Below are 26477 nucleotides of genomic sequence, written 5' to 3'. Positions count from 1 at the left end.
CCTTGGCCAAGGTACTTCCCCTCTCTGAGACTCTGTTTCCCCCTCTGCAAAACAGCACAACAGTATCTGCCTGATCAGGTCATAAGAAGATCAATGGGCGAACGAGCATCATGTACTTCACCCTGGCAAGGAGGAGGCATGTTGCTAATGGGGGCTCCTGTAAAGTGCCTCTTGTCTAAGGTTCCTCTAACCCAGGGAGAGGCCCTTGAAACAGGCGGAGCAAACCCTGGCCTGTCCCGACCCAACCCCAGGACCAGCACCACCAGCAGGCAAGGCAGCCAGAAGAATGTTAATCTCTGATTTTCCAAACTGACAGCGTTAAGGATCACACTACTTCCTGCGCTCAGAGACCGGGGGCTGGGCAAGAACTGGGGAGGCCCCAAGGTGGCCTGAAGTTCCCTGGTTACTCTGGGGGCCACTGTGCTCAGAGAGAAGGGGCTTGCTGAGCTGAGGATGGGAGGAAGGCGTACAGAGGTCCTCGGAGAAAGGGCCCAGAAAGGTACATTCCGAGCCTCCAGTGCCAAGTTAAGGAGATGCTTTGCCTTCTCAGGGCCCTCGCAAGCCCAGCACACGCCATACCTGTGCTAAGCCTCTTACCTCGAGCATCCCCCCAATCCTCAACTCAGCCCTGGGGCAGGTGGTGTCTGAATTGGAGGAATGTTTAAGGCGAGGAGACAGGAGACGGAGCCCCAGAGAACTGCCAGGTCCCTCAGCCGGGGAGCGTCACAGGCAGGATCTGAGCCCAGGTCTGGGACCCCCTCTACACTGACAAGGCACCTAGACGAAGAGGACGCTCTCCAGCCAAGATCACATCAGCCCTGTGCCAGCCATGGGGGCTTCGCGCTGGGCCCAGCCCTGGACTGGCCCGAGCTGAGGGCACTGTGCCAGAGCCGTCCCTGGCTCATCCGGTCCCTCCAGTGGGCTCCAGGGACACACCCCACCCACAAGCCCGGCCCCGTTTCAGGGCTGAGAGATTTGCCGACTGAAACCAGGAGGGCAGCACCCTGTAGGGTGGGGCAGGGCCGCAACCTGCCTGCCTGGTTCCCAGAGCCCAGGGGAGAAGGCCCGGGGCGGGAAGGTGGGGGAGGTGACGGGGACACCAACCCCACCCACCCCAGAGCCAAAGGGACAGCAGAGGCAGAGTGGGGGCAGGGACTGAGCTTCCCTGTGTCACAGAGCTGTCCGAAGTACCACCATCTCCATCATCGGCCTGGCACAGCCAGGAAAGCGTGAGGCCCAGAGCAGCTGAGACACTCTCCTAGGGTCACACAGCATGTCCCGACAGAGCTGGGTCGGCATGCGAGCCCTCAGTGCCCGGCCCAGGGCCTCTCTGCTCAACACCCCCTATTACTACTACTAACACATAACAGCAACAGTCACTTGCTCAGCAGCTCCTCCGGACCCAGGATGGCGCTACACATTACACGAGTTACTCTATGTGTTGCCCCCACTTTACATAGAAGAAAACTGAAATTCAGAGAGTTTAAGTGATTCCTCCAAGGACACACAGCTTATAAATTATATGGACCCAGAACAGTCTGAGTGTTAACAGGGAACAAAAGTTTGGGCAAACGCATCTCACCTCCACCTTCCAGACTGCCAGCCCCTGGGGCTCCTCATAGACTGGCCCTGTGGGTGGCCACCGTCAGCCGCTGACGCGGTTCCTGCTCAGGACCTGTAATGGGGGGGGGGGGGGAAGCTGGCAGGAGGCGGGTAATGACAGGCTCCATTGGCCAGCAGGAGAGAAGGACTGGCAGCCCACCCGTGAGAAGAGCCTGAATCAGCAGCTGGAACCCTGCAGAGCCAGGAGGGGACAGGACAGCTGGGAGCCCCCCGCCCAGGCCAGTCCTTGTCCATAAGGGGACAGCACCCAGCGAGGGCAAGAGGGTGATCCATGATCCAGGGTCATCCGACTTCTGGACCCAAGAGGATTCCCACCCCAGCCGCGTCCTGCTCCCCAGCGCAAGGCCATGAGGGTGAGGTGGGCGTCCTAGCTGCCCAGGGGCTGGTCGAGAGGCCAGTGCAGCTCAGCCCACCTCCACACCAGGCCCCTCCCGTCTCACCCCTGCCACGGCCTCCAAATTTCCACCCCCTCGGCTCCCGGCTCCCTCACCCTTCCACACACAGGAACCACGGGGATCTTTCTGTTACAACTCGCACCCTGAATCTCCCCTGCTCAAAAATGTCCACGGCACCCACTGCCTTTAGGACTGAGATCAAGCTCCTCAGCGTGCCCGCGGACCCCGGGGTGCCCCTCCTCCCCGAGGGGTCCCTCCAGGTCAGGGACACCCCTCCCTTCTCACTCTCCACTGCACCGTCCCTTCCCCCGGGATGTCCCCAGGCTGGGTGGGACCTCCCCGCTCCGCTGATTGCACAGTGGGTAAGGCCTGTGCCCTGTCTCATACCCCCAGGCAGTACCCACCACATCTGGGGCAGGACCTGGCACAAGGGAGGAACAGGAAGGAAGCCCCGAGTGAGAGGCCAGAGGCAGAGGGCCTGAGCCTGAGACAGGGCCCCACCCACCCACCCCGCGCCCCAGAGATTCCTCACCACAGAAAGGAATGCCCGACCCGGGGGCGCGGCTGGGTCCCGGGGTCATGAGAACGTGCGCCATGCTGCCCTTTCTCCTGGGGCGGGTGGCTGCCACCCTCGAGGCTTCCTCCCTGCCGGCCTCAGGTGCCCCGCAGGGACCCTCTGCTGGGTCACCCCTTCCCTGGGGCCAGTTATGAACAAGGAAAAGCCTCACTGCGTAATCCAGCAGCCCCCAGCACGCCAAGGCCCGGTAACAATGCACACCTGACGGTGCGCCAGCTCCGTGCGTCACATGGGGCATCAAGACAGCCCCGAGAAGGAGGGTCCTCATCACCCCCGAGGACAGAGGGGGAAAGGGAAGCATGGGGCAGCCAAGGAGGCTACCCGGCCTCACACAGCTGGGGAAGCAAAATGCCGGCTGGTGACGCCCAGCACCCTGCAGGGGCATTTGCCACACTTTGAGCCCTGGCAACAGCCCTAGGAAGTGGGTACAGGTACCACCCCCACTGAGGACACGGAGGCTGTGAGGCCCAGTGGCTTGTCCAAGGCCAGCCAGCTGTCAAGCGGAGAACCCCAAATCCAAGCTGGGACTCGAACCCAGGCTCTCTGGGCGGCGGAAACATACCGGAGACAGTCACGCGAAGCACTCTGTGAAGGATCTCGCCGGACCCCAGAGACCAAGGCTCACCCATCACCGAATTCTCAGCACCTGCCACGGGGCCTGGCACACTGCCGCCCGCAAACACATCACGCCAAATCAGTTTCAGGATCTCAATCCTCCCTCCCTCCCCAACGTCCCACCTTCCCGCCTCCACGCTTTCACTTGGGCTGTACCCTCTGCCTGAAGCTCCCTTCCCCCTCTTTTCCACAGTTCAAACTCTTAGCCAGACTTCAGGGCCCTACTCAGACATCATCTCCTCCATCACGATGCTTTGCAGTTTCCCATTTGCACGTGATTATAATAATAAGTGGGGCATGAGCTAATGCATGTAACATTTAGCCCGATGCCAGGCACGGAAGCAGCTCCCATCTATGTTAGCAATTATCGTCAACGTTATTTCATTCAACCCTCACCCAGATTTATTGTTAAACCCATTTACAGATGAGGAAACGGAGGCTCAGAAACGTGAAGTGATTTCCCCAACATCACACAGGCAAGAGCAAAACCAGGACATGAAGCCAAGCCAGCCTCTGTCCACCACTCTACCCCAGTACCTAGAACTGTGCAAGTCACAAGTCAGGAGTCCCTGTTGACCCTCTGGCAACATTTCCCCACTCGCCTGGCAGCTCCCCAGGTCCGGGTGGCATCTCGGTCACGTCTGTATCCCAGGAGCCCAGCGCAGCACCAACCTTGGGAGAGGAGAGTGGGTTTCTCACAGAAGCAGGTGTGTTCTGGGGCCAAGCTTGAGGTAAGAAGCAAACCCGGAGCTCCGAATGGCCTCTCTGGGCCTTCGTTTCCTCGCCTGTAAAATGGCCATAAGGTGATAGTTTCCCCCTCCCTCCTCACTCAGTGACTAGGGGTCCTCGGGAGATGTTAGCTTCTGTTGTTAACAGTCAAAGCGCCCTGAGGAGATGTTGGTTTTGCTGCTAACAAAGGGCCATGTGAGCCTTATAAAGGTTCGAGGCTGTGATCTTAACCTTCAGCACCTGTGGAACCCCTGCCCTAGCGTGTTCCCTCATTAACGGGCCAGGCACATACGCTGATAACAGGCCACCAGACCTGGGAAGGGCACTCTGAGATCAAGTCCAAGCTCTCCATTGGACAGATGGGGAAACCAAGGCTGGGGGAGTGGGGAAGAGGCAGCCTGGGCCCCCCAGCCTTGTCAGTGGCCCAGCTCCTCCTGAGAACAGCCTGGGGAGAGGAGTCTGGGGCTTCAGCACCCAGTGAGAAAAACCGCCTCGGGTCTTGGGGTCTCTGGCCCGGAGGCCTCTCCCAGAGCCCACCCTCTCCGCCTGGCCATCTCCTCCCCGTCCTCCCCAGGCTTGGACGTCACCTCCTCAGGACCACCCCCGCCAGGACAAGTCCAGTGCCCCAAAGTCTCCAGCACCACAGCCTTGGTGGTTTTTGCAACCACCGTGACTCTCTGTGGGGGGCAGGGGGGCGGTGGTGACACAGAGACCCGGCAGCCAGGCTCACGTCTGGCCCAGACGGGTGCTCGACAAACGAGTGCTGAATGAACAACCCGGGGTGGAAGGTCACCCAGTTTCGGATGCCAAAATGGCGGCCCCGGAGGCCTGGGAGGGAGGCTGAGCAGGGTAGAGGCTAGCCGGGTCTTCCAGCACGAAGGCAGCTTTGGGGCAAGGCAGTGGGACCAGGAGGAGCCGGCCGGGATCCCTTACAAAGCTGCCTTTAAAGCTCTTCTCGGGCTTCCCTGGTGGCGCAGGGGTTGCGCGTCCGCCTGCCGATGCAGGGGAACCGGGTTCGCGCCCCGGTCTGGGCGGATCCCGCGGGCCGCGGAAGTGGTTGCGCGTCCGCCTGCCGATGCAGGGGAACCGGGTTCGCGCCCCGGTCTGGGAGGATCCCACATGCCGCGGAGCGGCTGGGCCCGTGGGCCATGGCCGCTGGGCCTGCGAGTCCGGAGCCTGTGCTCCGCAACGGGAGAGGCCGCAGCAGAGGAAGGCCCGCATACCACAAAAAAAAAAAAAAAAAAAAAGCTCTTCTCGGTTAGCAAATATTTAACCACGGCTCAGCGACCCAGGTCTGGTGGGAGAGCATGCTCAGAGGAAGGGGGGCGCGAAATGGAGGCCCAGGGAAATGCCCCACCCCCCAAAGGCAGACCGCAGACCCGCACCCCTGCCAGGGGCTGCCCTTCCCTTACACCTCGAGGAGGCCGCCTTAGTGGGAGGAAGTCGATTCCCATCTTGACACAAACAGAAGGAAACAAAGGCCCTCTCATCCCCTCCAGCCCCTCCCTCCCCGCCTGGCAGAGCCCAGTGTCGGCTGTGGGCACCCGACAGTTGGTGGCTTGTTCTGGGAACCCAGACCCAGGAGTCCCTGCTCTCTGGGAACACAGACCCAAGCTGGGGCAGGTGGAGAAGGGGTGCCAAGGCCCCCCTGCAGCAGCACCCCAGACCCAGGGCAGGACCGGCCCCCCCAACACCTGCCCTGCGCCACTTCCACTCTCATTGGTCTCCAGAGGCTGGTGTCCTGCACCAGGCCCTGCCACGGCCAAGGCCACACCCCAGGCCAACAGAGCCACGAAGGATGGAAAGGAAGGTTGAAGGCAGCCTGCAGGACCAGCCTCCTTACACTGTTCACCCCGCTCCACTTCCCCCGTCTTCCTGCCCCAGAGAGCCCTGGCTTGGGAGCCAGACAGACACGGAACCAACCCCAGCTCCGTGGTCCGGTGCCCTGCTCTGAGCCTCAGCATTCTCCTCCGTGCACTGGGGACCATCAGCTTCTCCCTCGTACGGCTGTGTCATCAGGCCGGGCACAGAGGCGGCTGGTCTGTGACGGTGATTCTGTAAACACTAACCTCCATCGCGCTCACACCCAATCCCGTGCCTACTGACTTCTCAGCAACATCCCTCACCTGCGTGCTCTTCCTCTCTTCCTTGCCACGCCCACCGGAGCTTGGGCCCTCTTAGCCTGGGACCTGGCCATCCGTCAAAACTGCCCCCAGGCCGTGGTGCCCCTCAACACACGCCTGCTCTCCGCCCACAGTGCAGAGCGCTGAGGCTGGACCGGGCGCCCAGGGCACTCCCCCGCGACACCCTCACGCTGGCGGGTGCCCACCACAGGCCCGGACCCCTGTTTGAGAACCCACCGCCAACTTTCCCCTTAGCGCCCAGACTAGAGTTAGACCCTGAGATCCCAGGCAGAACTCGCCGCCTGAGCCCCTCCTCCATGACCAGCCTGACAGCCAACGTCACCACCCAGCCCCTCCCGCCAGCCACCAAGAGGCAAGGCGCGGGGGACAGCCTGAAATCCACGTCCTCCGTCAGTCAGCTCAGGATCAACCAAAATGGTAGCTGGGGGCAGCGCCAAGGACAGGTGAGGGTCTCCGGGGCTCCACTGTGCTGGCCGAGAAAGGTTTTGTGTTGCGCTCATTCATTCATTCATTCATTCATCAACCACGGGGCACTGGGCGTTCAGGAGTGAGTTAGACAAACCCACTCCCTGTTGTCTAATGAGGGAGACGGACTGTCAACAAAACCTACAAGGGGGCTGGGAGCAGCAAAAGAACCCAGAGTGGGGGCAGCTAACCCGGCCTGCGGGGCCGGGGAAGACTTCCAGGAGGAGGTGGCACCCGAGGCATGAAGGGGTGCTGGCAAGGTGAAGGAGGAGGTTTGGGCACGGAGAGCATGCCAAGCAGAAGACACAGGAAATGCACAGATTCAGACACGCGAGAAAATATTCATCTGTTCCACAAACATCTCTGAGTACCTTCCTGTGTCGAGAAGGGCACTTCCACAGAACAGTGCAGTGTCAAGATTCTGGAATTTGATCTCAGTTCAAATACGAACCCCACTGCTCACTGACTGTAGGACTTTGGACGTGTGGCTTAATTCTCTCTGAACTTCAGTTTCCTGGGCTGTAAAAATGGGAGTAACAGTGGTACCCGCCCCGCCCACCCCGCCCCCCCCACCCCCCTCGGGTTGTCATAAGGATCCAGTGAAATGAGTAAAGCCACAGAGCCTGAGCAGATACACAGGGGGCTGGTATTATCAATGATGATGCCTGAATAACTGAAAGGAGTTCCACCTGCCCGAGTGTCGGTGGCCGGGGAACGAGCTGTCAGGTGGGCAGTAGGGTCTTCCACAAGCTCAGGGGTCCCACAGTGTGTCCACCTGTGCTACTGGCAATTTTCTGTGATGTGTTTCGTACCATGAAATGGGGACCAGAAAAGTGGACTCAAAACAGCAGCTACCTGGCCCCTCTGCAGGCCATTCAGAGGATGGGAAGGTAACACGCTTGGGGTCCAGTCTTTCTGGGCCCTTGTCCCCTCAGAGGTTAACTATTCGGAAAGGAGAAGTGGACGGAGAAACATCAATGAAGATTCAGAGAGCAAACACCCAACAAACCACAAGCCACCAAACCTCGGTGGACCACAGTTCCCTCTGCGCCACGGCACTGCAGCTGGGCAAGTTCCTCGTCTCTCTGAACCTCCACCTCCCACAGGTAGCCTCACAGGGTGGGCAAGGCCAAGGGCGAGGCTAGATGGGAAAGTGCTTTGAACTCCACCAGGGCGGGACCAGAGTGTCTTGCTTTCCTGGTATCTTGTATTTATACCTCTCTCTCTTTTCTTCTTTTCTTACTGTCTTGCTTTCCTGGTATCTTGTATTTATACCTCTCTCTCTTTTCTTCTTTTCTTACTGAATTGACTAAGACGTCCAGATCAATGCTAATGAAAATACCTCTATGGTTTCAACATCAAGTTTGCTCAGGCTTGCTCAGTATGTGACGAACGATGCTGTAAAGGGCTGAGTACAGGTAAGGACTGTTACGGGAAAAAAGGGAGGACCTAGCTCAACTCCCAGAACAAAAGAGTTGGATAATTCTCAGGAAAAGAGATGCCGTGGAAAGCCAGCCATAGCCAGGGCCCGGCCGAAATGGGGCCTGTTCTCGAGTGACCCACCCACAGCAGACAGGACTCCAGAAGGGGCTTTCCATCTCAGGTGCCCAGTGGTGGCACAGGTGGCCCCTATAGAGTAGGGAGCTCCCTGTCACTGGAGGTATACAAGCAGAAGCTGGATGGCCAATTGGCAAGGAGGCTATGGAGAAGATTCTGTCCCAGGAGAGAGGTTAGCAGTAACAACACAAACAGACAGGGACTTCCCTGGAGGTCCAGTGATGGAGACTCCACAGTTCCACTGCAGGGGGCACAGGTTTGATCCCTGGTCGGGGAACCAAGATCCCACATGCCACGAGGCTGGGCCAAAAAAAAAAAAAAGATAAAACACAGACAGACCCAGCTCTGCTACTGACCATGAACTTCCCAAGCCTCAGTTTCTTTATACATAAAATGGGGATAAAAATAGTATGCACCTCAAAGAGTTGTTGTGAGGACCAAATAAGAGAATGTGTGAGTAGTGTTTGGCACTCTGCCTGACTGTTGGTAAGAGCCCGATAAACGTCAGCTGCCATCCTAATAAGAATCAATCACTAATAAGTGCCAGTTACTGTGGCCAAAGCCTAATGGAAAAAAGGCTAGGGACTTCCCTGGTGGCGCAGTGGCTAGGAATCTGCCTGCCAATGCAGGGTACATAGGTTCGAGCCCTTGTCTGGGAAGATCCCGCATGCCGCGGGGCAAATAAGCCCGTGCGCCACAACTACTGAGCCCGCGCACCTAGAGCCCGTGCTCCACAGCGGGAGAAGCCACCGCAATGAGAAGCCCACGCAACGCAATGAAGAGTGGCCCCCGCTCGCCCAACTAGAGAAAGCCTGTGCTCAGCAACAAAGACCCAAGGTAGCCAAAAATAAATAAAATAAAATAAATAAATTTTAAAAGAAAAGACACAAATCCCGCACGTTTCATTAGCCGAGTGCCCTCTGACACCCTCCTTTTCACTAAGTCCAAGTCAGCCTCCTTCCCAAGCTGCTGCCTCCCCCGTCCATGCCCCTGCTTGCGCGCGCGCGCGCGCACACACACACACACACACACACACACACACACACACTCTCTCTCTCTCTCTCTCCCCCTCTCTCTCCCCCTCCCCCTCCCCCTCCCCCTCCCTCTCTCTCTCTCTCTCTCTCTCTCTCCTGCTTGCACTGCTGGTTCCCTGGGTCCAGAGGGAAGTGGGGTGGGAGCAGGGGGAGGGCTCAAGCAGCGAGGGAGCAGCGAAAGGAGACCAGCCCAGGAAGGGAGGGAGAGGGAAGATGAGCCACTATGAAAATTCACTCATGTGCTCGCTGCTGGGCCAGAAGGAAACCCAATCCCAGGTTGGAATGCCAGGGACCCTCAGCATGGAGAGGCTTCACGCAGATAGAAGATGGAAAGTTTATTCAAATAACAAGACTCCAGCGGGCTGCCCTCCTGAGCCAGCAAAGGACACAGGCCCTGCCCCACCCTGGGGTCACCAGCTGCATGTCTCCTCGGGCTCCAGCAGGCCCAGAAGGGAAGGTACAAGGGCAAATCCCCTGGGAGGCCCTGCCAGCTTCACATTCCTTGTTCCAGGTGCCTGCACGCCCCCCACCTGTGCTTCATGGGAAACTCTGCTCTCGGCCAACAGGCCCACGTTCTGTGTCTGCTTCTCCGAGGGTCAGTTGAGGGTGAGTGGGGACAGGCTCACTGTCTCCCCTGGCAGTGATAACAGATGCCAAGCCCAGATTTCCAAGCGGTGATGCAGGGTTAAAAGCAGTGGTGCCTGGGATTTCCCTGGCGGTCCAGTGGTTAAGGCACTGCGCTGCCAACGCAGGGGGCGTGGGTTCAATCCCTGGTTGGGGAACTAAGATCCCACATGCCACGTGGTGCGGCCAAAAGATTTTTTTTTTAAAAAGCCCTGGGGCCTGAGTCCGGGCACCTGACCGCGACTGGGTGACCCTGGGCAAGTCCCTCACCCTCCCTGGCTCTCCAGCACGTCTGTCCAGTGAAGGGGCTGGACTCCATCGGGCTGGACCCTCAAGGCCTTCCTCAGACTGTGACTGTCCCTGACAGCCACAGCCCCCCATTCAGGGCAGAACCCCGTGTTAGTCATCAGCATAACTTTGCTTTAACAATTAACTGGTGTCTGTTTCCCCCACGAGGACAGGGACCCTGTCTGTCTCACTCATGACCTATCCCCAGCACCAGGCAGCGCACCGAGCACATAAAACCTGTCCCTGGCTGTGAGATTACACCAGAGCCCTCGATTAGGCCTCCCAGGCATCTTACGACACAGGAAAATGTTGGGGTTTTCCAGAAAGGCCAGCTCAGGCCTGGGGACAGACCCTTCCCAGCCCCGAGGCAGTGTTTGCCAGGGGCTCTCCAATCCCAGTAGGGCGCTTCCTGTACAGGTGGGGCCTCGAACCTGGAGCTGGCCAGGCCAGCCCGAGGTCACACCTCAGCAGCAGAAAAGGTCACCACCCCGTCACGCAAACCGAGCTGTCACCCAAGCTCCGATCCTCAGTTTCCTCTTCTGGCAGATTCTGTCAAATGATACAGCACCTGCAAAGGGCCTGGGAAATTGGAGCTAAGCAGGCCCTGCACTTGAGCCTGGGGTGAGGTGAAGGGACGGAGGGGGGTGTGTCTGCGGGACTCTCACCTGGGGCCTGCAGGTCACCCTGCTTCTGTGTCCCCCATTAGAGGAAGATCCCAGCCCCACGCGGGGGGTGGGGGTGGGGACAGATGTACCAGCACTTTGAAAAACAACCACCAAAGGGTGGTGTACACGAGGGGCACTGCTGCCATGGCCAGCAAGAACCACGGCAAAACCAATTTCTGGGCAATTCTGGTTCCCCCAAATACCTGCATTCTCTCGGCTCTGGGGCTCTGCAGAGCTGTCCCTCTACCTATGAGTCTTCTTTCTTCATGCCTTGGGTCTCACCTAGACATCCCCATCCCCAACAAGCCTTCCCTGACCCTCCAAGTCTGGGTCACTGCCGCTCCCTTGGCTCCCAGAGATGCCCTCACTCCCCACCTTGGCAGGGGTTCCATGCTGGGTCCTTCTTCCCAGAAAGGGGTCCTTGGGAGGATGAGGACCATGGTTGCCTCTCCATCTGGCACCCCCAGCCCCACACACGACCTGGCACTGAGCAGGCTCTCAAGCAATGCTGGGATAAATGGATTAATCCCATGGAAATGATCAAGGCTGTCCAACAGAGCACTGCCTGCAACAACGAAAAACAGAAACAACCCAAGTGCCCAGCGATAGGCGTTTGGCTGAGCAAGTTAAAAGGCAGGCTATTGCGGCCATGATGGAATATTCTGTAGCCATTCTACATGCTTCAGGGGGATGACCAGGGTGCAGATGCCCACAGCCCACTGTAGATTTTCATCTTCTTCCTGTTACTTCTCTTTATTTTCTAATTTTTCTTTGATATTAGATATTGCTTGTGTAATGACAACAACAATAAAAGGAGGGGGGGCTCTGCGGAAGTTCAGAGTTGAAAGGTGCAGCCTCCAGGGGCTGAGGAGGTGACCTTTGCTGGATGCTGGCAGGTGGGAGCCATTGTGGGTCTGAGGGGGAGGTCAGAGCTCACTGCCAAGACCTGACTTAATAGCATCCTGTCGCTCGAGTCCAGCCTGCCAGGGCTCCTCTGGGAGGGAAGCCCTGACCTTGGCGGGGGCGCCGGACCCCAAGGGCAGAAACTCTCAGCTCTGAGGGTTCACTTCGTGCCAGGCGCCAGGCATGGCTTCCGTCATAAAGCTCACAACATCGCGAGGTGGTTACGCCGTCCCCACTTTACACATGGGGAAACAGAGACACAGAGAGCTGAGGCCACAAGGCAGAGGGGGAGCCCTGAGCACTGCAGAAAGGGGTCCCCGAGCCCAGCCTTCCGCCTCACACACCTTCAGCAGCCGACGTCCAGCTCTAAGCACGCAGCAGGCCTGCGCATAACACGGGGACCTGGGCCACGTCCTGGCCGGAGCGGCGAGTGGGGTACCTAAGGGCTGGAGGACTGGTGGGTCCCAGACCCGCCCAGCTGGATGAGAACCGCGCGCTCCCCTCGCCCCACTGTTCCCACCACGCCCACCTGCACTGCCCGGCGCAGAGAGACTCCACGCTGGAGAAGCAATCCACCACTTCCCGGTGTGAACCCCCCGAGTCTCATCCATCCACCCAGGCCCCGCAAAATCTCTACTGACACGTTGATCAATTTCCTTCTATATTTTTTCTACACCTGCACAGACACACATACTTGCAGGCGTACAGCACATCTTCACTTTCAATGGCTGTGCAGTCCCCAAGGCTGGTGGTCATTGTCCTAAAAGCCAGATGACATCCCAGGCCCTGGGAGGGGCCAGCAGCAGCACCCCTCCTGGACGGACCCGTTTTTCTGACCAGGAACTGAGACACCAAGAGGGGAAGGGACTTGGGCCACTTGGAGGACTCTGGGAGAGTCCCTGGACCACCAGGAGCCTGTTTCCTCATGTGACAGGAGGGCAAATAACAGGCATCGCTGAGAGGTCGGGCGGCCGAGCTCCTCCCGGGCCTGGTGCAGGGCCCACGTGGGCGAGCTCTCTAGGAGCATGGTCATTTCATCGCGATGTGCCCTCTGATAATTATTTAATTAATGACTGGCCGGTAACCGCTTGTTCAGGGCATCCCTCCGGCCCAACCTTGAGCTCTGCATGGGCAGGGCCTGCGCAAGCTTGGTCTGGGTGCCACGCACACAGTGGGCCCTCAGTCAAGGTGTGCCCCTGTGCCCAATGCACAGTGAGTCAGTCGGGGTGCCAGGACCCAGGTGACCCATCCCCAGCCTGTCACACCAGGGCTGAGTCCCAGAGGCCCAGCGCCCAGAGAGGTCGGGAGCCAGGGGGAGGGTCGGCCCACCCAAGATCAAGTCCCTGGGCCCTGCCTCTCCCGGCCTCACCCTCGGGGCTCAAGGACAAGAACAAAAGACTCAAAGCCAGTGAGTCAGACTGAGAGGAATACACGCCAGGAGAGAGGAAGCTGTGTGTGCGCGGCTGCACGCACTCCAGGCCTGTGGTCTCACACCAAGGTGGGGGGCAAACACTCCTTCCAGACGGGCAGAGAGGAAGTCAGAACCAGCCAGGGCCGTGCCCCTGCCCACATCTACCCCGCCCCTCCATACCCGCCCCCCGACGCACTCTCTGCACCCACCAGACCCTTCATCCGAATAGCTTCAGGTCCCTGTGCTGCGAGATGGAAACCTTGCAGGACATTTACTCATTCATTCACTGCTAAGGAATTAATTTAAAGCAACAAATTTTAATTATAGCTATTGATTATTGAGCATTTACTATGCCCGGCACTGTGTTAAATATGCATAAATGTAACTGATAAATGCACATAATGCAATTTAACCTTTACATTAAAAGCATATCCAATATAATAAGGGAAGTAGTATTATTATCATTCCCGTTTTACAGCTGGTGAAACCAAGGCATCAAGAGCCACAGTAACTGTCCTAGGGGCACCTGGCTAGTGGCGCCAGCTCTGTCCCTCGAGGCCACACTGTCTGCCTCGTAGTGTTCATATCACGGACAAGAACCTAGGACCACAGCCACATGAGGCACCCGGAGGAGGCCCCAACCCAGCTTGCCACGAGTGGGTCCAGGGAACAGCACTCCTGGCTGCAGGCTTAGTCCGTGGGTCCTGCAAGGCCTCTCAGGGCCTAGAACTTGGCCCAGAGGACCCCCAAGAGGCTCTTGCCCAAATCTCTCATTGAACCCCGGTGGAAAATGAGGCCCAGCATGGAGGCTAGGCCGAGCTCCCCTCCACGGCGCTGGACTCTTAGAAGCCACACGGGGGACTCAGGAAGAGGGGAGCGGAGCCGAGGGGCTCTGCCCCTAATCACACAGGAAGTCTGCTGAGCCCCACCCTGGGGGGCTCCAGGCCTGACCGAGGCCCGGCCCCCAGCCTGCAGGGCAGGCCCCAGAAGCACCTCCTCTCAGATTCTGCCGCAATTTCAACAGGAAAACAGGAAAGCTGAGCTGGGTGGCCTGCTACAGCCCGACTCGGAGTGGAGGTTTGTCTCCCAGGAGTAGGCAAGACTGAGAAAGTAACCCTTCTGCCCTGAGAAGGGGGCCTCACCTCTAGCCACAAAGACTCAGGTCAGGGTGAGAGAAAGGGCTCGCTGTGTTCAGCAACTCGGCCCAAATCGTGTCCCACCCCCTGCCCCCCTCCTTGAGAGATGGAATCGCTCCCATTTTCGAGACGGGGGAACTGAGGCCCAGAGAGGGGAAGCCCCCTGCCCAAAGCCCCACAGCGAGCCGTGACTGTGCTGAGCAGAGCCCGGAGGGCTGCCCTCAGCCGGGCTGAGCGGTGGTCGTCCTGGGGGAATCAGGCCTCTCCCGGCTCCTTTTCCTGGAAACCTGAAATATGGCAGTGGGGCTGGAGGGGAAGGTAGCTTGGCTTTTTTTAATCCTCCACAACACCTAGCTGTCTGCATGTGGACAGGCCTGGGCTGTCTCCACAGACACAGGCCTATCTGTGAGGCCAGCACAGGGCCACTTCTCTCATAGAGGGCTTGTTTGTTTACTCAGTTTTCAAAATTATAACCTTCACAGCCCCACCCGGGCCCATCGCTCCTTCCTGACCAGCCTTTGCTTTCTGGGGTGTCCAGGAATGGAAAGGGCCCCGGGTTCCCGTCCCAGGTCTGCAGCCTCTGAGACCCTGGGAATGTCCTTTCCTCTTTCTGGGCCTCAGTTTACTCACTGATGAAATGGAGGAGGGGATCGGTCAGATGACTGCAAAGGGTCCTCCTTCCTGGCGAGCAGAGAGGTCTGGGCCAGAAAAGGAAAGCAGCCACGGCCCATCAGCAAGCTCCAAACTCAGGGCCAGGGGGAGCTGTGGCCTGAGCGGGCCAGGCCGCGAGCGAACCTTCCATGCTAACCGCAGCTCCGCAGCCCAGTGGGGCCCGGGCCCAGACTCCCCAAAGCTTCAGCCCTGTTCTCTTTTCTCCCCTTTCCACTCCTCTCCAGCGAACACTTCAAGAACAACAAACAAAAAAGCAAAAACAAAAATGGAAACAGAAGTGCCATTGTCAGCCCACTCCCCTCTGGAGGTCCCATCCCTCCTAAAATCCCTGGCGGGCAAGTGACACTGCTCCCCCAAGGACTCAGCTAAATGGAACTGCCATTTACCCAGCGGGTTCCATGTGCCAGGAGCAACTGCCTCCCAGAATCTTCACATGCCCCAGGGGCAGGGATCACCTTCCCATTTTACTGAAGGCGGAGAGTAACTTGCCCAAGGCCACGGGGCCTTTGCTGGCAGAAGCCAGTTGCCTCCTGGTCAAGGCCAGACATGCTGCCTCTTGAGTCGGGTTGACCAAATTTAAAACCAACACGCACTTTAGAAAACATAAAGATCCACTGTCTTTGTAACACAAACCACATTGCGTTCAGCTGGATGGCAGCGTCTTGGATGGCGTGAGTCCCATGAGATCGGGGCTCGCGTCATTGCTTCACCCCCAGCACCCAGCTCAGGCCCAGCACCAGACAGTTTTCAGAGCGGGCTCTTTCCCTCCACAGCAAGATGGCATCACACAATAAATAATTGCTGGGCACCTGCTCTGTGCCTTCAACACAGCCCAAGGCCCACAGGCTCCCAAGAGGTCAGAGCCGGGAGGGTACTAGAGATTGTGCTAGTGCCCCATTGTACAGATTGGCAAAACAGGGCCAGAGAGGAAGAAGGCCTTGCCAGAGGTCACCTGGCACCAGCCCTGAGACTCTTGCCTTCCAGGCTGCACCCATAAATGGCTCCTGGCAGGTGGGAGGGATTAGACACAGGTAAAGCACAAGAAGGTGAGTAGCTTCCTGCCCAAGGGACTCCTCTTCTAGAAGATTCTGGCTTCACCAACTTGGCTGGACACAAACAGCTCTGTCAGGCGTGGGGAGGAAGGACAGCAGCTGCGGCTGGCTTGGCCACAGATGTGTGGGTGGGAAAGCGGGGTTCACAGTTTCCAAACCACAATTCATTTTTCCTCTGCCCCTCCTGGGTGCCTGGTTACCCACTGGAGCCCCTGGCCCTGCAGGTGGACCCTGCACCCTGGCCCATGCCCTGCACTTTTGTTCCCCTGAGAGGAAGGACTCCCTCGGCCAGTGTCCTATCGAGGATGGTGTGTAACGGTAATGACTGGTCGTAACAGGAGCCAGCACTTCCCACATCATCTCGTTGATCCCTCACAATAACCGAGCACATCTGGGCTACCTTAGGCCTACTTGACAGATGAGGAACCTGAGGCCAGGGGAAGGGAAGGCATCTGCCAAATGACGGGGCAATTGAGACAAGATCTCCAAGCCAAGTCCTCAGAATCCAGGCCCACCCTCTTTCCACTCTGCCCCTGGAAGCAAAGGTTCTCATACTCAGAGCTGCTGAGGAAGGGAGTGAGTCTCCTGTCACCAAAGGAATGGGAGCAGGGGCAGCTAGGACCCCTGGCTACCTCAATAAAACAGCCTATGGGGGGGTCCATCAATCCCACAGGGCCAAGAACAGGCACCAGATCTTCCCAGACTCACACATCACCGTCACCAAGGCCTGGTTGCTCCATCACCCCTACACACACACACACGTCCCCTGACTGTACCCCATCCGCACTGGTTTGGGCCCCTCTCACCACTGGGCTCCCCTCTCACCCACCCTCCTAGGCCTCCCCAGGACACTCAGGACAAAGTCCCCTCTTCTTTAGGGCCAGCCTATGTGGCTCTCTCCTCTTCACCCCATCCCTCCCTCACCCACTGGGCCAGTTCCCCTCTCACGCTTTCCTGATGAAGGTCTCCCCCTCCGCACCCCGCCCCAAGAACACGCCTCACCCTGAAGAGGGACAGCCAGCCAGGCAGCGCCACATGGGCAGGGGCTGTGTCAGAGTTTGGGTATCAGTGTGTCCCTGGTGTCTAGCACAGTGCCTGGCACACAGTAGGAGCTCAGTAACTATTGACTGAATGAATAAAAGAATGACCAAGTGTGTCTGGGGCAAGAGCTCATCACATGCCTGTGGGCTCTCACAGGCATGCAGACGGCGACCCTCTCCCCCAACTTCTTACATCCAAACCCACCCAGCCCTGCCTTTAGAAGGTACCTAAGACCACTAGGAAAAGGTTTTCAGAGGCAGAGAACTCCCATAAGTAGACACTGGTCTTGGGGGTCACAGGTGGGAAGAAAAGGCACAGAGATGCATAGCCATTGGTTCAGAGTCACACAGCAAACAGTCAACAGGACCAGGCTCGAGACCCAGATCAAGCAAATAATTCTGGACACGTGGCCAGACAAGGGTGGGTGTGTTCCCATCTGTCTTTTGCCCCTTCATTCCTGGGCGCTGCCCAACATCGGACACAGAGTAGGCAATGCTGTTGACTGACTCTCCTGTGTAACCACAGCCCATCTCACCACCCTCCAGGTGCCTGCTGACTGCTGCAGATGTCCAGGCCAACAGGCTGGTGCTCCTCAACCTGGGGCATGCCAACTTCCTGGAACACATGGCAGGGGTCTGGGCGCCTGAGGCTACAGGACAGACCTGGCCCATCTCCCTCCAGGTAGTGTCCATGATAAGAGCTACCACACGCTGTGTTCTCACCACTCACCAGCCCCGTGCTGCACTGTGCAGGGGCTGTCACTCTTGATTCTATGCCCTGAGAAGCCAGCACTCTCATCCTCTTTAACAGAAGGAAGACACTGAGGCTCAGAGAGGGTGGTCAACCTGTCCCCAAACACCGGTCCATCGAGTGGCAAAGCTCAGACTCGCACCCAAGCAGTCTGAAAGCACAGCCTTGCCCAGACCTCTGGACTCTCTGCTTCCTTCTAACTTACCATCCTCTGTGTCACCAGGCCAGTCCCTTCACCTCTGTGGGCCAGAGGTAGCACATCTCCAGACCGAGACGGTTCCCAGGGGGTGGAACCAGGTGCCCTGGATGGGCAGATGGGCACTGCCTGTTCTTCCAGTTTTAAAATCTGGGAGATCAGAAGATTGCAGTGTTCTATGACTCAGGCCCTAAGATTCTATCAGAAGAGGGGCATGGCTCTGCTCCACCCTCGAGGGTTTTAAACCTAGGCATCTGCCTTCATCTTTCCTTCAGACTCTGCCCAGCACCTTCGACAGAAAACCCTTCTTCCTCAGGCAGGGAAGTCGGTGGGGGTGGGGCAGGGGAAGGAAAAGCAGCTCAGGAATTTCTGCGACCGACCGCAGGAGGATGCTGCGAGGAGACCCGGGCTGGAGTGAGTCACGAGCTCTGCCTGCGGAGGAGGAGGGGGCGCCGGCAGGAGGGCAGGGCCGGCCAAAGGCAGACTCGAGTCCGGCCAAGTAACGACGGGAGGACAGTTGTGTGCAACCCAGACTCTGACACATGCCGCAGCTCCCACTCGGCCCCTCCCCTTCCCAGCTCCCTCTCCCCACTGCCTGCCTCTGTTTGGGGCCTTTTCCATGCTGTACCCCTGCCACTGACCTGCTCTGCCCGGGCGCCCCTAACCACGGCCTGTAAAATGCTGGGGAGGGAGGTGGAGGGTGCAGAGAAACAAAGGAAGGCTGGGCACAGAGTAAGTGTTCGGTTAAACAACGGCTAACCTTACAGGTTCAGAGCCCGGGGGCAGGGCACTCCATCAACTACCATCCTCAGGCAGGAGACAAATCAGTGGACTCCCTGCAGGCTGCAGGCTGGGGAAGCGGCAGGGCCTACGTGGTCACACCGCGACGCCATGGGCATCAGTCCGTGTCCCCAGCTCACCGGCAGCTCCTTTGAGCCCACTCCCAAGGAAAGATGCTCAGAGGTGTCCGGGCCTCCCAGGAAGGGGCCTCCCTTGAAACGCCCAGGTTGGGGGGTGGGGAGGGGGAGTAGAGCAAGAGGATGAGTCTGTCTTCAGCAGGGAAGCTGACCAGGGCCGGAAAGGAAACAAACACAGTGACTCAGTTTGCCCCTGAAAACCACCTATTTGGTCACAGTGGAGCATGGCAATGTCCTACATTAGGGGAAAGGCTAAGAAAAACGTCTGCATGGATGGACTCAGGTGGAACGAGATGTAGCTTTGGAGGACACTTACAGGGAGGGTCTAATGACCTGGGAGAGATGTTTATTATGAATCGCTTAGTGCAAGGAGCAAGGCACAAACTGAGTCATGGTCTCAGCAATGTGTAATAAACACAGAAGGGAAATACCACAAAAGAATAAAGTTATTGCAGGATGGCGGTGAGTGACTCCTAATTTTGTCTCTAACCCTCGTTCCTCAGGCGGCAGGAAGGGAGGCCCATGGCCCAGTTTGGGTTTAGAAAGGTCTCTTTGGCGGCGTGTGTGGGAAGGATGGAGGGGTGAGATGGGAGGCAGCTCTGAGCAGGCGAGGCCGGACCTCAGGCCCCAGCAGTGGGAAAGGAACAGACGAGTGGAGGCTGGATGGAGGGGGAGGGCAGGGTCAACGCCAACAAAAGCACGTTATGTAAGATGACACAAGAGCAGGGCAGAATCCCCAGACGCTTTACCCCCAGGGGCTGACCCAGACCTTGGCTAAGGGCAGCAGCAGGGGGGCGGGGGGGGGCGGGGATTGAGGGGGGAGCTCTGCTTCCGGCCAGCCTGGGCTCCTGGCAAAGCCCACGGCTGCATCCAGGAAGCCACGCACCTGGGTGGGGGGGGGGGGGCGGGGAGAAGGGGGGGGGGGGGCGGGCAAATGCGGACCCCTCCACCCCTAAACTCCTGGGACCTTCAACCACTGCCCGAATGAGGAAAGGCAGGTTTTTAAAATCAACTTGGAGGAAAGATATTAATTATTCTGTTCAATAAATTAAAAAGATACCCCCTTTCTCATATCTGATTGTCAAAAGGGGTGATAATACTTGGTACTGAAGTACCACATGCTGTCAGAAGGGAGTGTCAAATGTTTACAGCCTTTTCAGAGGCTCTGTGTCAACACATCAAAATGTGACCCAGGAGTCCCATTTTGAGGCCCCTCTGACACCGGAACCTGGTGCAGGATATGTGCAAGGAGGTTCGGGCAGCACCGTGATTCCTGGCAAAACACTGGAAACAACCCAACGTCGGTTAACAGGGGTCTGGGTAAATAAACCTCGCCACGCACAGAAAGAAACCCACCCACAGAAGGAGAAGGCCGACTCACGTGTTCTGACATGGAAGGGTATCCACAATATACTGAGTGAAACAAGTCAAACCACAGAAACATATAATCGGACCTCTTTTTATAAACAGAGTTAAATGTGTATGTACACTGAGATGGGCGTTTGGAAACAGTGACACACCAATCTTGAGGGATTTCTTCTGGGCAGGTGGTATTGAAGGGAGGCAAGATGGAAGAGCTCTGCTTTTTTCATTTTCCACTCCCACATTGCTTGCGTGTGTGTTACTTTTGCAATCAGACGACATTAGCAGTGGTTGCCTAGAGTTGGGAAGGACTGAGGGGGAAGCGGGGGTGACTATTAATGGGTGGAGAGTTTCTCTGATGGGTGATGTAATGTTCTAAAATCGATTGTGGGGAAGGTTGCATGACTGTGAATATACAAAAAACCATTGAATGGTACACTTTAAGTGGGTGAATTGGCTGGCAGGTGAACTGCGTTTCAATAAAGCTGCTATTTAAGAAAAGAATTAGCAAGGGGAAAGGTGAGGCCGGCAGAAGGGAGGAGCACAGGCCCTGACAAACTTCTGCACGAGCGCTCTCGGATAATAAACCTTAGGGCACTGTGTGTATGTGTGTGCTGGGGGTGGGGGCGGCTCCTTGGCCCCCACAATTTCATCTTGATCAACAGAATTTCTGGAGCAATGATTGAGTCTTTCAAGTCCGTCCTTGAGGCTGAGCCCCCATCCCCCTGACCCACACCAAGCAGGGCCAGGTTTCCTGCCGAGGGCACGGCACCCAGCCCCTACTTGCATACCTCGAGCAACAGTGAGCTCACTCCCTCACCTGCTCCATCTTGGTTTATGTGGCTCAGACCATATGCAAAGAACCCCTCTTACAGCACTGCTAGGAGCCAGCGGGCACGTCCACTCTTGTTCTTGTCCTGGCCTCTGTGCCAGGTAGAAGGTGTGAGTTGGCCTAACCCTCCCCCCCACCTCTCCACGTCTTAGTTCTTTCCTTGTCATATGGGATCCCCCCCTTACTGCTCTCTGGACCCACTCCAGATAGCCCATATCCATCTCACACATATGCCAACACAGAAGGTAATCAAGGTTTCTAAAAGCCCAGGTGGATTCTTGCAACCCAGAAACCAGCATCAACCCTGACCCCCCCAGAGACTGGACAAACCTTGGAGAAACAGGACCTAAACCACAGCTACAGTTGCTTGCTTCAAACTCCAAACACCTGGCCACTCTCAAGAACAGAGGGTAAAGAACAATCTCAATAATAATGGCAGTTGTTTGCTAAGCACTTACTATGCCCCAAGCACTGGGCCAAGTTTCTGACCTGCCTTATTCCCATTCTACAGATAAGAACACTGAGATTCAGATGCTGGCCCAAGGTCATGCCAGCTAACATGCCGTGGAGTCAGTGTTGGGACCTTGAGCTGGCTCAAATCTGAGGAGACTTGTGGGGAAACTTTGGGATGGTTAGGCCCTCAGAGCCGGAAGAGACTATGAAGACACCCTTTCAGTCACGGTGAGAAACAGACTGAAGAGAGTTAAGTAAGCGGCTGCCTGAGGTTACGCAGGCCTCCTGGCTCCCAGGCCAGGGTTCTTCCTCCACACAAACTCCCTCATGAAAGAAGGAAGAGAATCATCCTGCCACTAGCCCCACGGGGCCGCTGGTGCGAGAACAAGCCCCTGCTTGCCAGGAGCTTTGAAATCCCAGGATGAAAGACGCCGTGACAGCAAAACAGCACCATGGGCAGGAGCGCACCTGACCCCTGCCAGGACTTGCAGGCTGGCACTCACCTGCTCACCTCCTCAAGGCGGGTGCAAATCCCGGGGAGCCACTGGCCAAGCCACAGAACCCGACCAGGAACAGGCCTCGGAGCACAGCTGACTTCTCTATGGGGCGGCCCTGGGTCCCTGGGTCGGAAGGGCTCTGGAATTTTAATTGTCCTGCAGAAAAGTGCTGGCTGCTCTAGCTGCTCCGTGGGTGGGGTGAGGAGGATTCGAGGATCACTGGAGGTGGCAAAGCACGCCCCCATTCCCCACAACAGAGATTTCCGAGGCAGCTCCCTTCTGTGGGAGGGGGCTGGAGGCTCGCTGGTTTCCTCCCCTCCCACCCGGTACTGCAGGAGCCTCCCCAGGTGAGTCCGGACCAGGAATTTGAGGTATTTAAGGAGGGTTATTAATAGCACTGCAGTGTTGAGAAGAAAGAGGCCAGCAGGCTCTGAGTGGGCACAGCCCTCCTCCACCAAGCCTGGCATCCACAAAACAAACCCAACCCTGTCCAGGAGAGGACACTTCACCTTCTGTGGCCTCAGTCTCCTCTCCTGTGAAGTGGCAGTTCTCAGCCCAGGAGGCAGAAAGAGGGGGAGAGCCAGAGCTGGGTGTGGAGGGAGGGAAAACCCCACCAAAGAAGGCGCAGCACACCCCCACCAGGCCGGGTGAGGGGCCCCAACAGGAGGTCGTGAATGGATGGACTGTTACAGAGGCCCAGGAGGCTGCCACTAACAGGGAGGGGACAGGAAGACTCCGCCCAGGCCTTCCTCCTCCCGGAGTCCAGGCCTGTCCTACAAGCAAGTATTCCAGGACTTAACCCCCTGCTGGTCTGACGCTGGAGAGGGCCTGACTCATTTCTTCACCCTCACCACTGGGCCCAGGGCCCAGGCCTGGCACAAAGGGGGATCTCAGGCCGTGAGCCCAGGACCACAGGCACAGGACAAACCTTTGTGCCCAGCTGGAGTGGGAACCCGGCGTTAGGGGACCCCTGGTTCCTGTTCTCCAGGGGTCTGAGTGGCAGAACACAGCTTCTGAAACTCTAGAGAACTGCAGAACACATCATGATAAGTGTAGGCGGACACCGTGCTCTGGGTCCACCAGACAGAGAAAGGCAGGTTCAGCCAAGAGGAACGGCCTCCTCTTTCCACAGGCTTCCCCCTCCATCCAACATGGACCAGCACCCCATGCACTGGGGTCTCCTCTATGCCAGGCTGTGCTAAGCAAGCTATGTGAGTTAGCTCACTTAAGTCTATTAATAAGGAAGAAATCATTCACCCCATTTCGAAGAGGAGAAAACTGTGAGGGGCCAGGACATTAGGAGACTTGTCCAAGATCTCATGGCTGGGAAACAGATGCTGGGGTTCCACCCAGGCAGCCTCACGCAGAACTGAGCTTCCCAGGCAGCCAGAGGGTCTCACCCTCTCTCTCTACTCTCTGAGTTTGGGGGAGGAGGAACCCAGGACCCTGCTGCAGTCCCTGGGCTTCCCCAGGGAGGGGTGAGGGGGCAGCTGCCCTTCTGAGAAGTGGCCACTGTGCAGGGGTGGCTGAAGGAGGGGGCTGTGGAGGCTGGGCTCCGGCCCTGACCAGCCCGCTAAACAAGCTGCCAGCAGAAGCACCCTGCTGTGCCAGAGTCCAAGGACAGCGATTCTGACCCACCCCTCCTGTGTATCCCATCTATCCTAAGCCCACTCCCCAGGCTCAGTCTCAGGCCTTGATGGGCCAAATCCCCTGGAAGCCTCGGCCACGTGTACTGGGGATGGGGCCAGGGCGAGCGGGGGACTGGGACAGCTAGGGAAGGTCAGGACACGCTGGCCGAGTGGGCCTGGACCGCTTCCGGGAGGGGATACCCAAGGTGAAGGGGAGGCTGCGGTAGTGTGTTGGGGGATCCGACGAGACCCGGCTCCAAGGGGTGGGTGGGAGTTCGAGTCCCCCCGGGAGGGGGAAGGGCGGCCTCAGAAGGGGCCGGAAAGGGGCGCTCAGACGTAGAAGAAACAAGCGTGGACAACAGTCTTGGTCCCCAGCCACTCCTGCCCTGCCCGGGGCCTGACTCTCCCGAGACCCCGGCAGGCTGGCCGGGATGGGGGCGTGGCCGGGGGCTCCCCGCCGGACCCCCTGCGCGCGCTGCGCTGCGCGGGACTCACCTGCGATGTGCTGGCGCCTGGCGTCGTCCAGGTGCGTAGACAGCACGTCCCCCATGGTGAGTAAGAGCCGCGGCCCGAACCGGCCGCCGCCTGCCGCTGCCCGCGCTGTTCAGACGGGCGCCACTGGCGCCATGGAGACGGCCAGCACTGCTCCCGCCGCTCCTGCCGCCCCTGGCTGCGGCCTCGCCCGGCTCGCGCTTCAGCTCTAGCAGCGTCGGTCCGCTGACCGCCTCCGCCTCGCGCCCCAGCTCGCGGCCCAGCAGCCCCACCGCGCCCCGCCCCGCCCCGCCAGGCCACGCCCCCGGAGCTGAGCCACGCCCCCTCCTCGGTGGCTGGCAGACTGGCGGGCTGGAGGGCTGGCGGGCTGGCTGGCGGGCGGGGCAGGGGGCCGGGGATGCCGGGACCGCCCGCAAGACGGAAACAAAGAGAAGGTCGGAGAAAGGGAGACCGAGGAGAGACGCAGAGGGAGGCGCACCGAACCGTGATCAAAACGAAGAAAGAGATGGGGCTGCTGGGGGCATCTGAAAGAACGGGAGTGCCTGGGGGGCTCCAGCCTGAGTGTCACCCCCTCCCCGACCCGCTTGGGAAGAGAATCACGCCGAGGAGGACGTAGGGGACCGGTAGGCGACGCCTAGGCGCATTCCTCCCGCCCCTGCTCCCCTGCCCCCAGCCCCGCCCGCCGCCGCCAGCCCTCCGGAAGTTCCCTGGCCTTGATCCGACCTGCCCCAGAAGGTGTGCCCTCCTGTCTTGCACAATAGTGCAGGGAAAAGGGAGGTGGCAGGCAAGGCTCCGGCCCAAAGGCACCCCTGGTCCCAGTGCCAGGCGGACATTCCTCGGGCTCGGCATATGGGTATTTCAGTTGGGAAGTGGTTTGTGAGACAAGGCAAGTCAGGAATAGAAAAAAAAAAAAAAAGTACTTTACAGTCTGTAAAAGACTCAGATTCAAAACCCACGGACCAGCATGGACTTTGGGTACCGGGCCTGCGGGGCTGGGCATGATTGGGTCACGGGTAGCAGGGGAATGTGTTTCAATTCTACCCACACTATCCCCCAAGCTGGTAAGGGAGACAGGTTAAACCCTGGGATCCCCAAATCATGGACTGGGGTAGCAGAGGTCATCCTTTGGCTGCTGAGGCACAGACCTCCTGTACTGCATACCCAGAGTCACCCAGTTTCTGCTTGCTTACTCCAGTGACTGAGTACTTAACTTGTCAGTGTGCCCCACCCTGTAATTGGACAGCTCTTACTGTGTGACATAGGCAGAAAATGATGATAATAAAAATTAACTTTACTGAGCACGGGTGCTTCAGTCCTGTCAACGCCACAGAAGGTAAGTTTGAAGTTGACTAATGTGATCTAGGCCAATGGCCTGTTAGGAACCGGGCCACACAGCAGGAGGGGAGCGGCGGGGGAGTGAACGAAGCTTCATCCGCTGCTGCCCATCACTCCCATTACCACCTGAACCATCGCACCGCCCTGCCAAGTCTGTGGAAACATTGTCTTCCACGAAACCGGTCCCTGGTGCCAAAAATGTTGGGGACCGCTGATCTAGGCACTCTTCATGCATCCAGTGATAAATGCCTGCTTGCTAGGCCCTCTGCAAGATGCTGGGGATGAAAAGAGAGGATGCAAGCTGTCCTACCTGCTCTGGGACCCAGGACTAGTGGCATTATTGTGAACCTCAGTTTCCTCATCCGTCAACTGAGGATAATGATGCTTTGTTGTGAGGATTAAATGAGATAGCAGAGTGATTAGCCCAGCACCTGGCACGCGATGGGTCATCTCAGTAGACAGAACCCACCATTCTACTATCCGTTACAGTCCCTGCCCTCGAGAGCATAGAGAAACTTGAGGAAGGAACAGAACATTCTGTCTTGAGGAAAATCACAGAAGGAGTAGTGCCAGAACTACAAGTTGGAAAAACCAGAATTTTGACAGCAGATACTGAGGAACAGCATTCCAGGGAGCGGGGAAAGCACAGGCAGAGGCACAGGCTTTGAAGAGCAGAATGTATTCACGCAGCAGAGAATTATCAGGTGGAGTTGAAGTCAAGCTGGCAGAGATTATTAGTTTCCTTCTACAGAGACAGAAACTGAGGCCCAGAGAGGGAAAGTGACTTGCCAAGGTCACACAGCAAGGTGGAGGCAGAACCCAGCCAGAGGCCAAGTCTGCTGACATCCTGTGTCTGGTTCTCTTTGAGCCACCAGTGGTGCTGCTAGCCTTATTTCCTTTTTCCCATGGCCCAAACTATAGGGACTGGAAAGGCCTGCTCTGCTCTGGGAGGTGGGTAGATGGAGGTAGCTGACATCTGAGCACCACAGGGCATCTCCTCAGCTGGCCTCGAGGCCTGGGCCATTTGGGGTAGAGGTGGGGCCGCAAGCCAGCCTTTTGCCAGGCTCCATGGTGCACGCAGGCC

The 26477-nt window shown here is 57.9% G+C and overlaps 1 protein-coding gene across 4 annotated transcripts in view; it reads right to left on the bottom strand.

The window, feature by feature from the left end:
- NIBAN2 (niban apoptosis regulator 2) overlaps window positions 1–24314 on the bottom strand; it is a 49608-nt gene extending 25294 nt beyond the window's left edge. Inside the window, exon 1 of one of the 4 annotated variants that reach the window (XM_007101770.4) lies at window positions 24062–24314. In XM_007101770.4, coding sequence (XP_007101832.1) covers window positions 24062–24116 — 55 coding nt within the window. In that variant the 5' untranslated portion in view covers window positions 24117–24314. Of the gene's footprint in view, window positions 1–1582; window positions 1672–3812; window positions 3905–17886; window positions 17980–24061 lie in introns of those variants that run through there. The other 3 variants (XM_007101773.4, XM_007101771.4, XM_055086959.1) reach the window with 3 other exon arrangements.
- Between the last annotated feature and the right edge of the window lie 2163 nt (window positions 24315–26477).

This window comes from Physeter macrocephalus, chromosome 9, assembly GCF_002837175.3.
Source record: "Physeter macrocephalus isolate SW-GA chromosome 9, ASM283717v5, whole genome shotgun sequence".
NCBI classification, from domain to species: domain Eukaryota; kingdom Metazoa; phylum Chordata; class Mammalia; order Artiodactyla; family Physeteridae; genus Physeter; species Physeter macrocephalus.
This window is presented reverse-complemented; position numbering and strand designations above follow the sequence as displayed.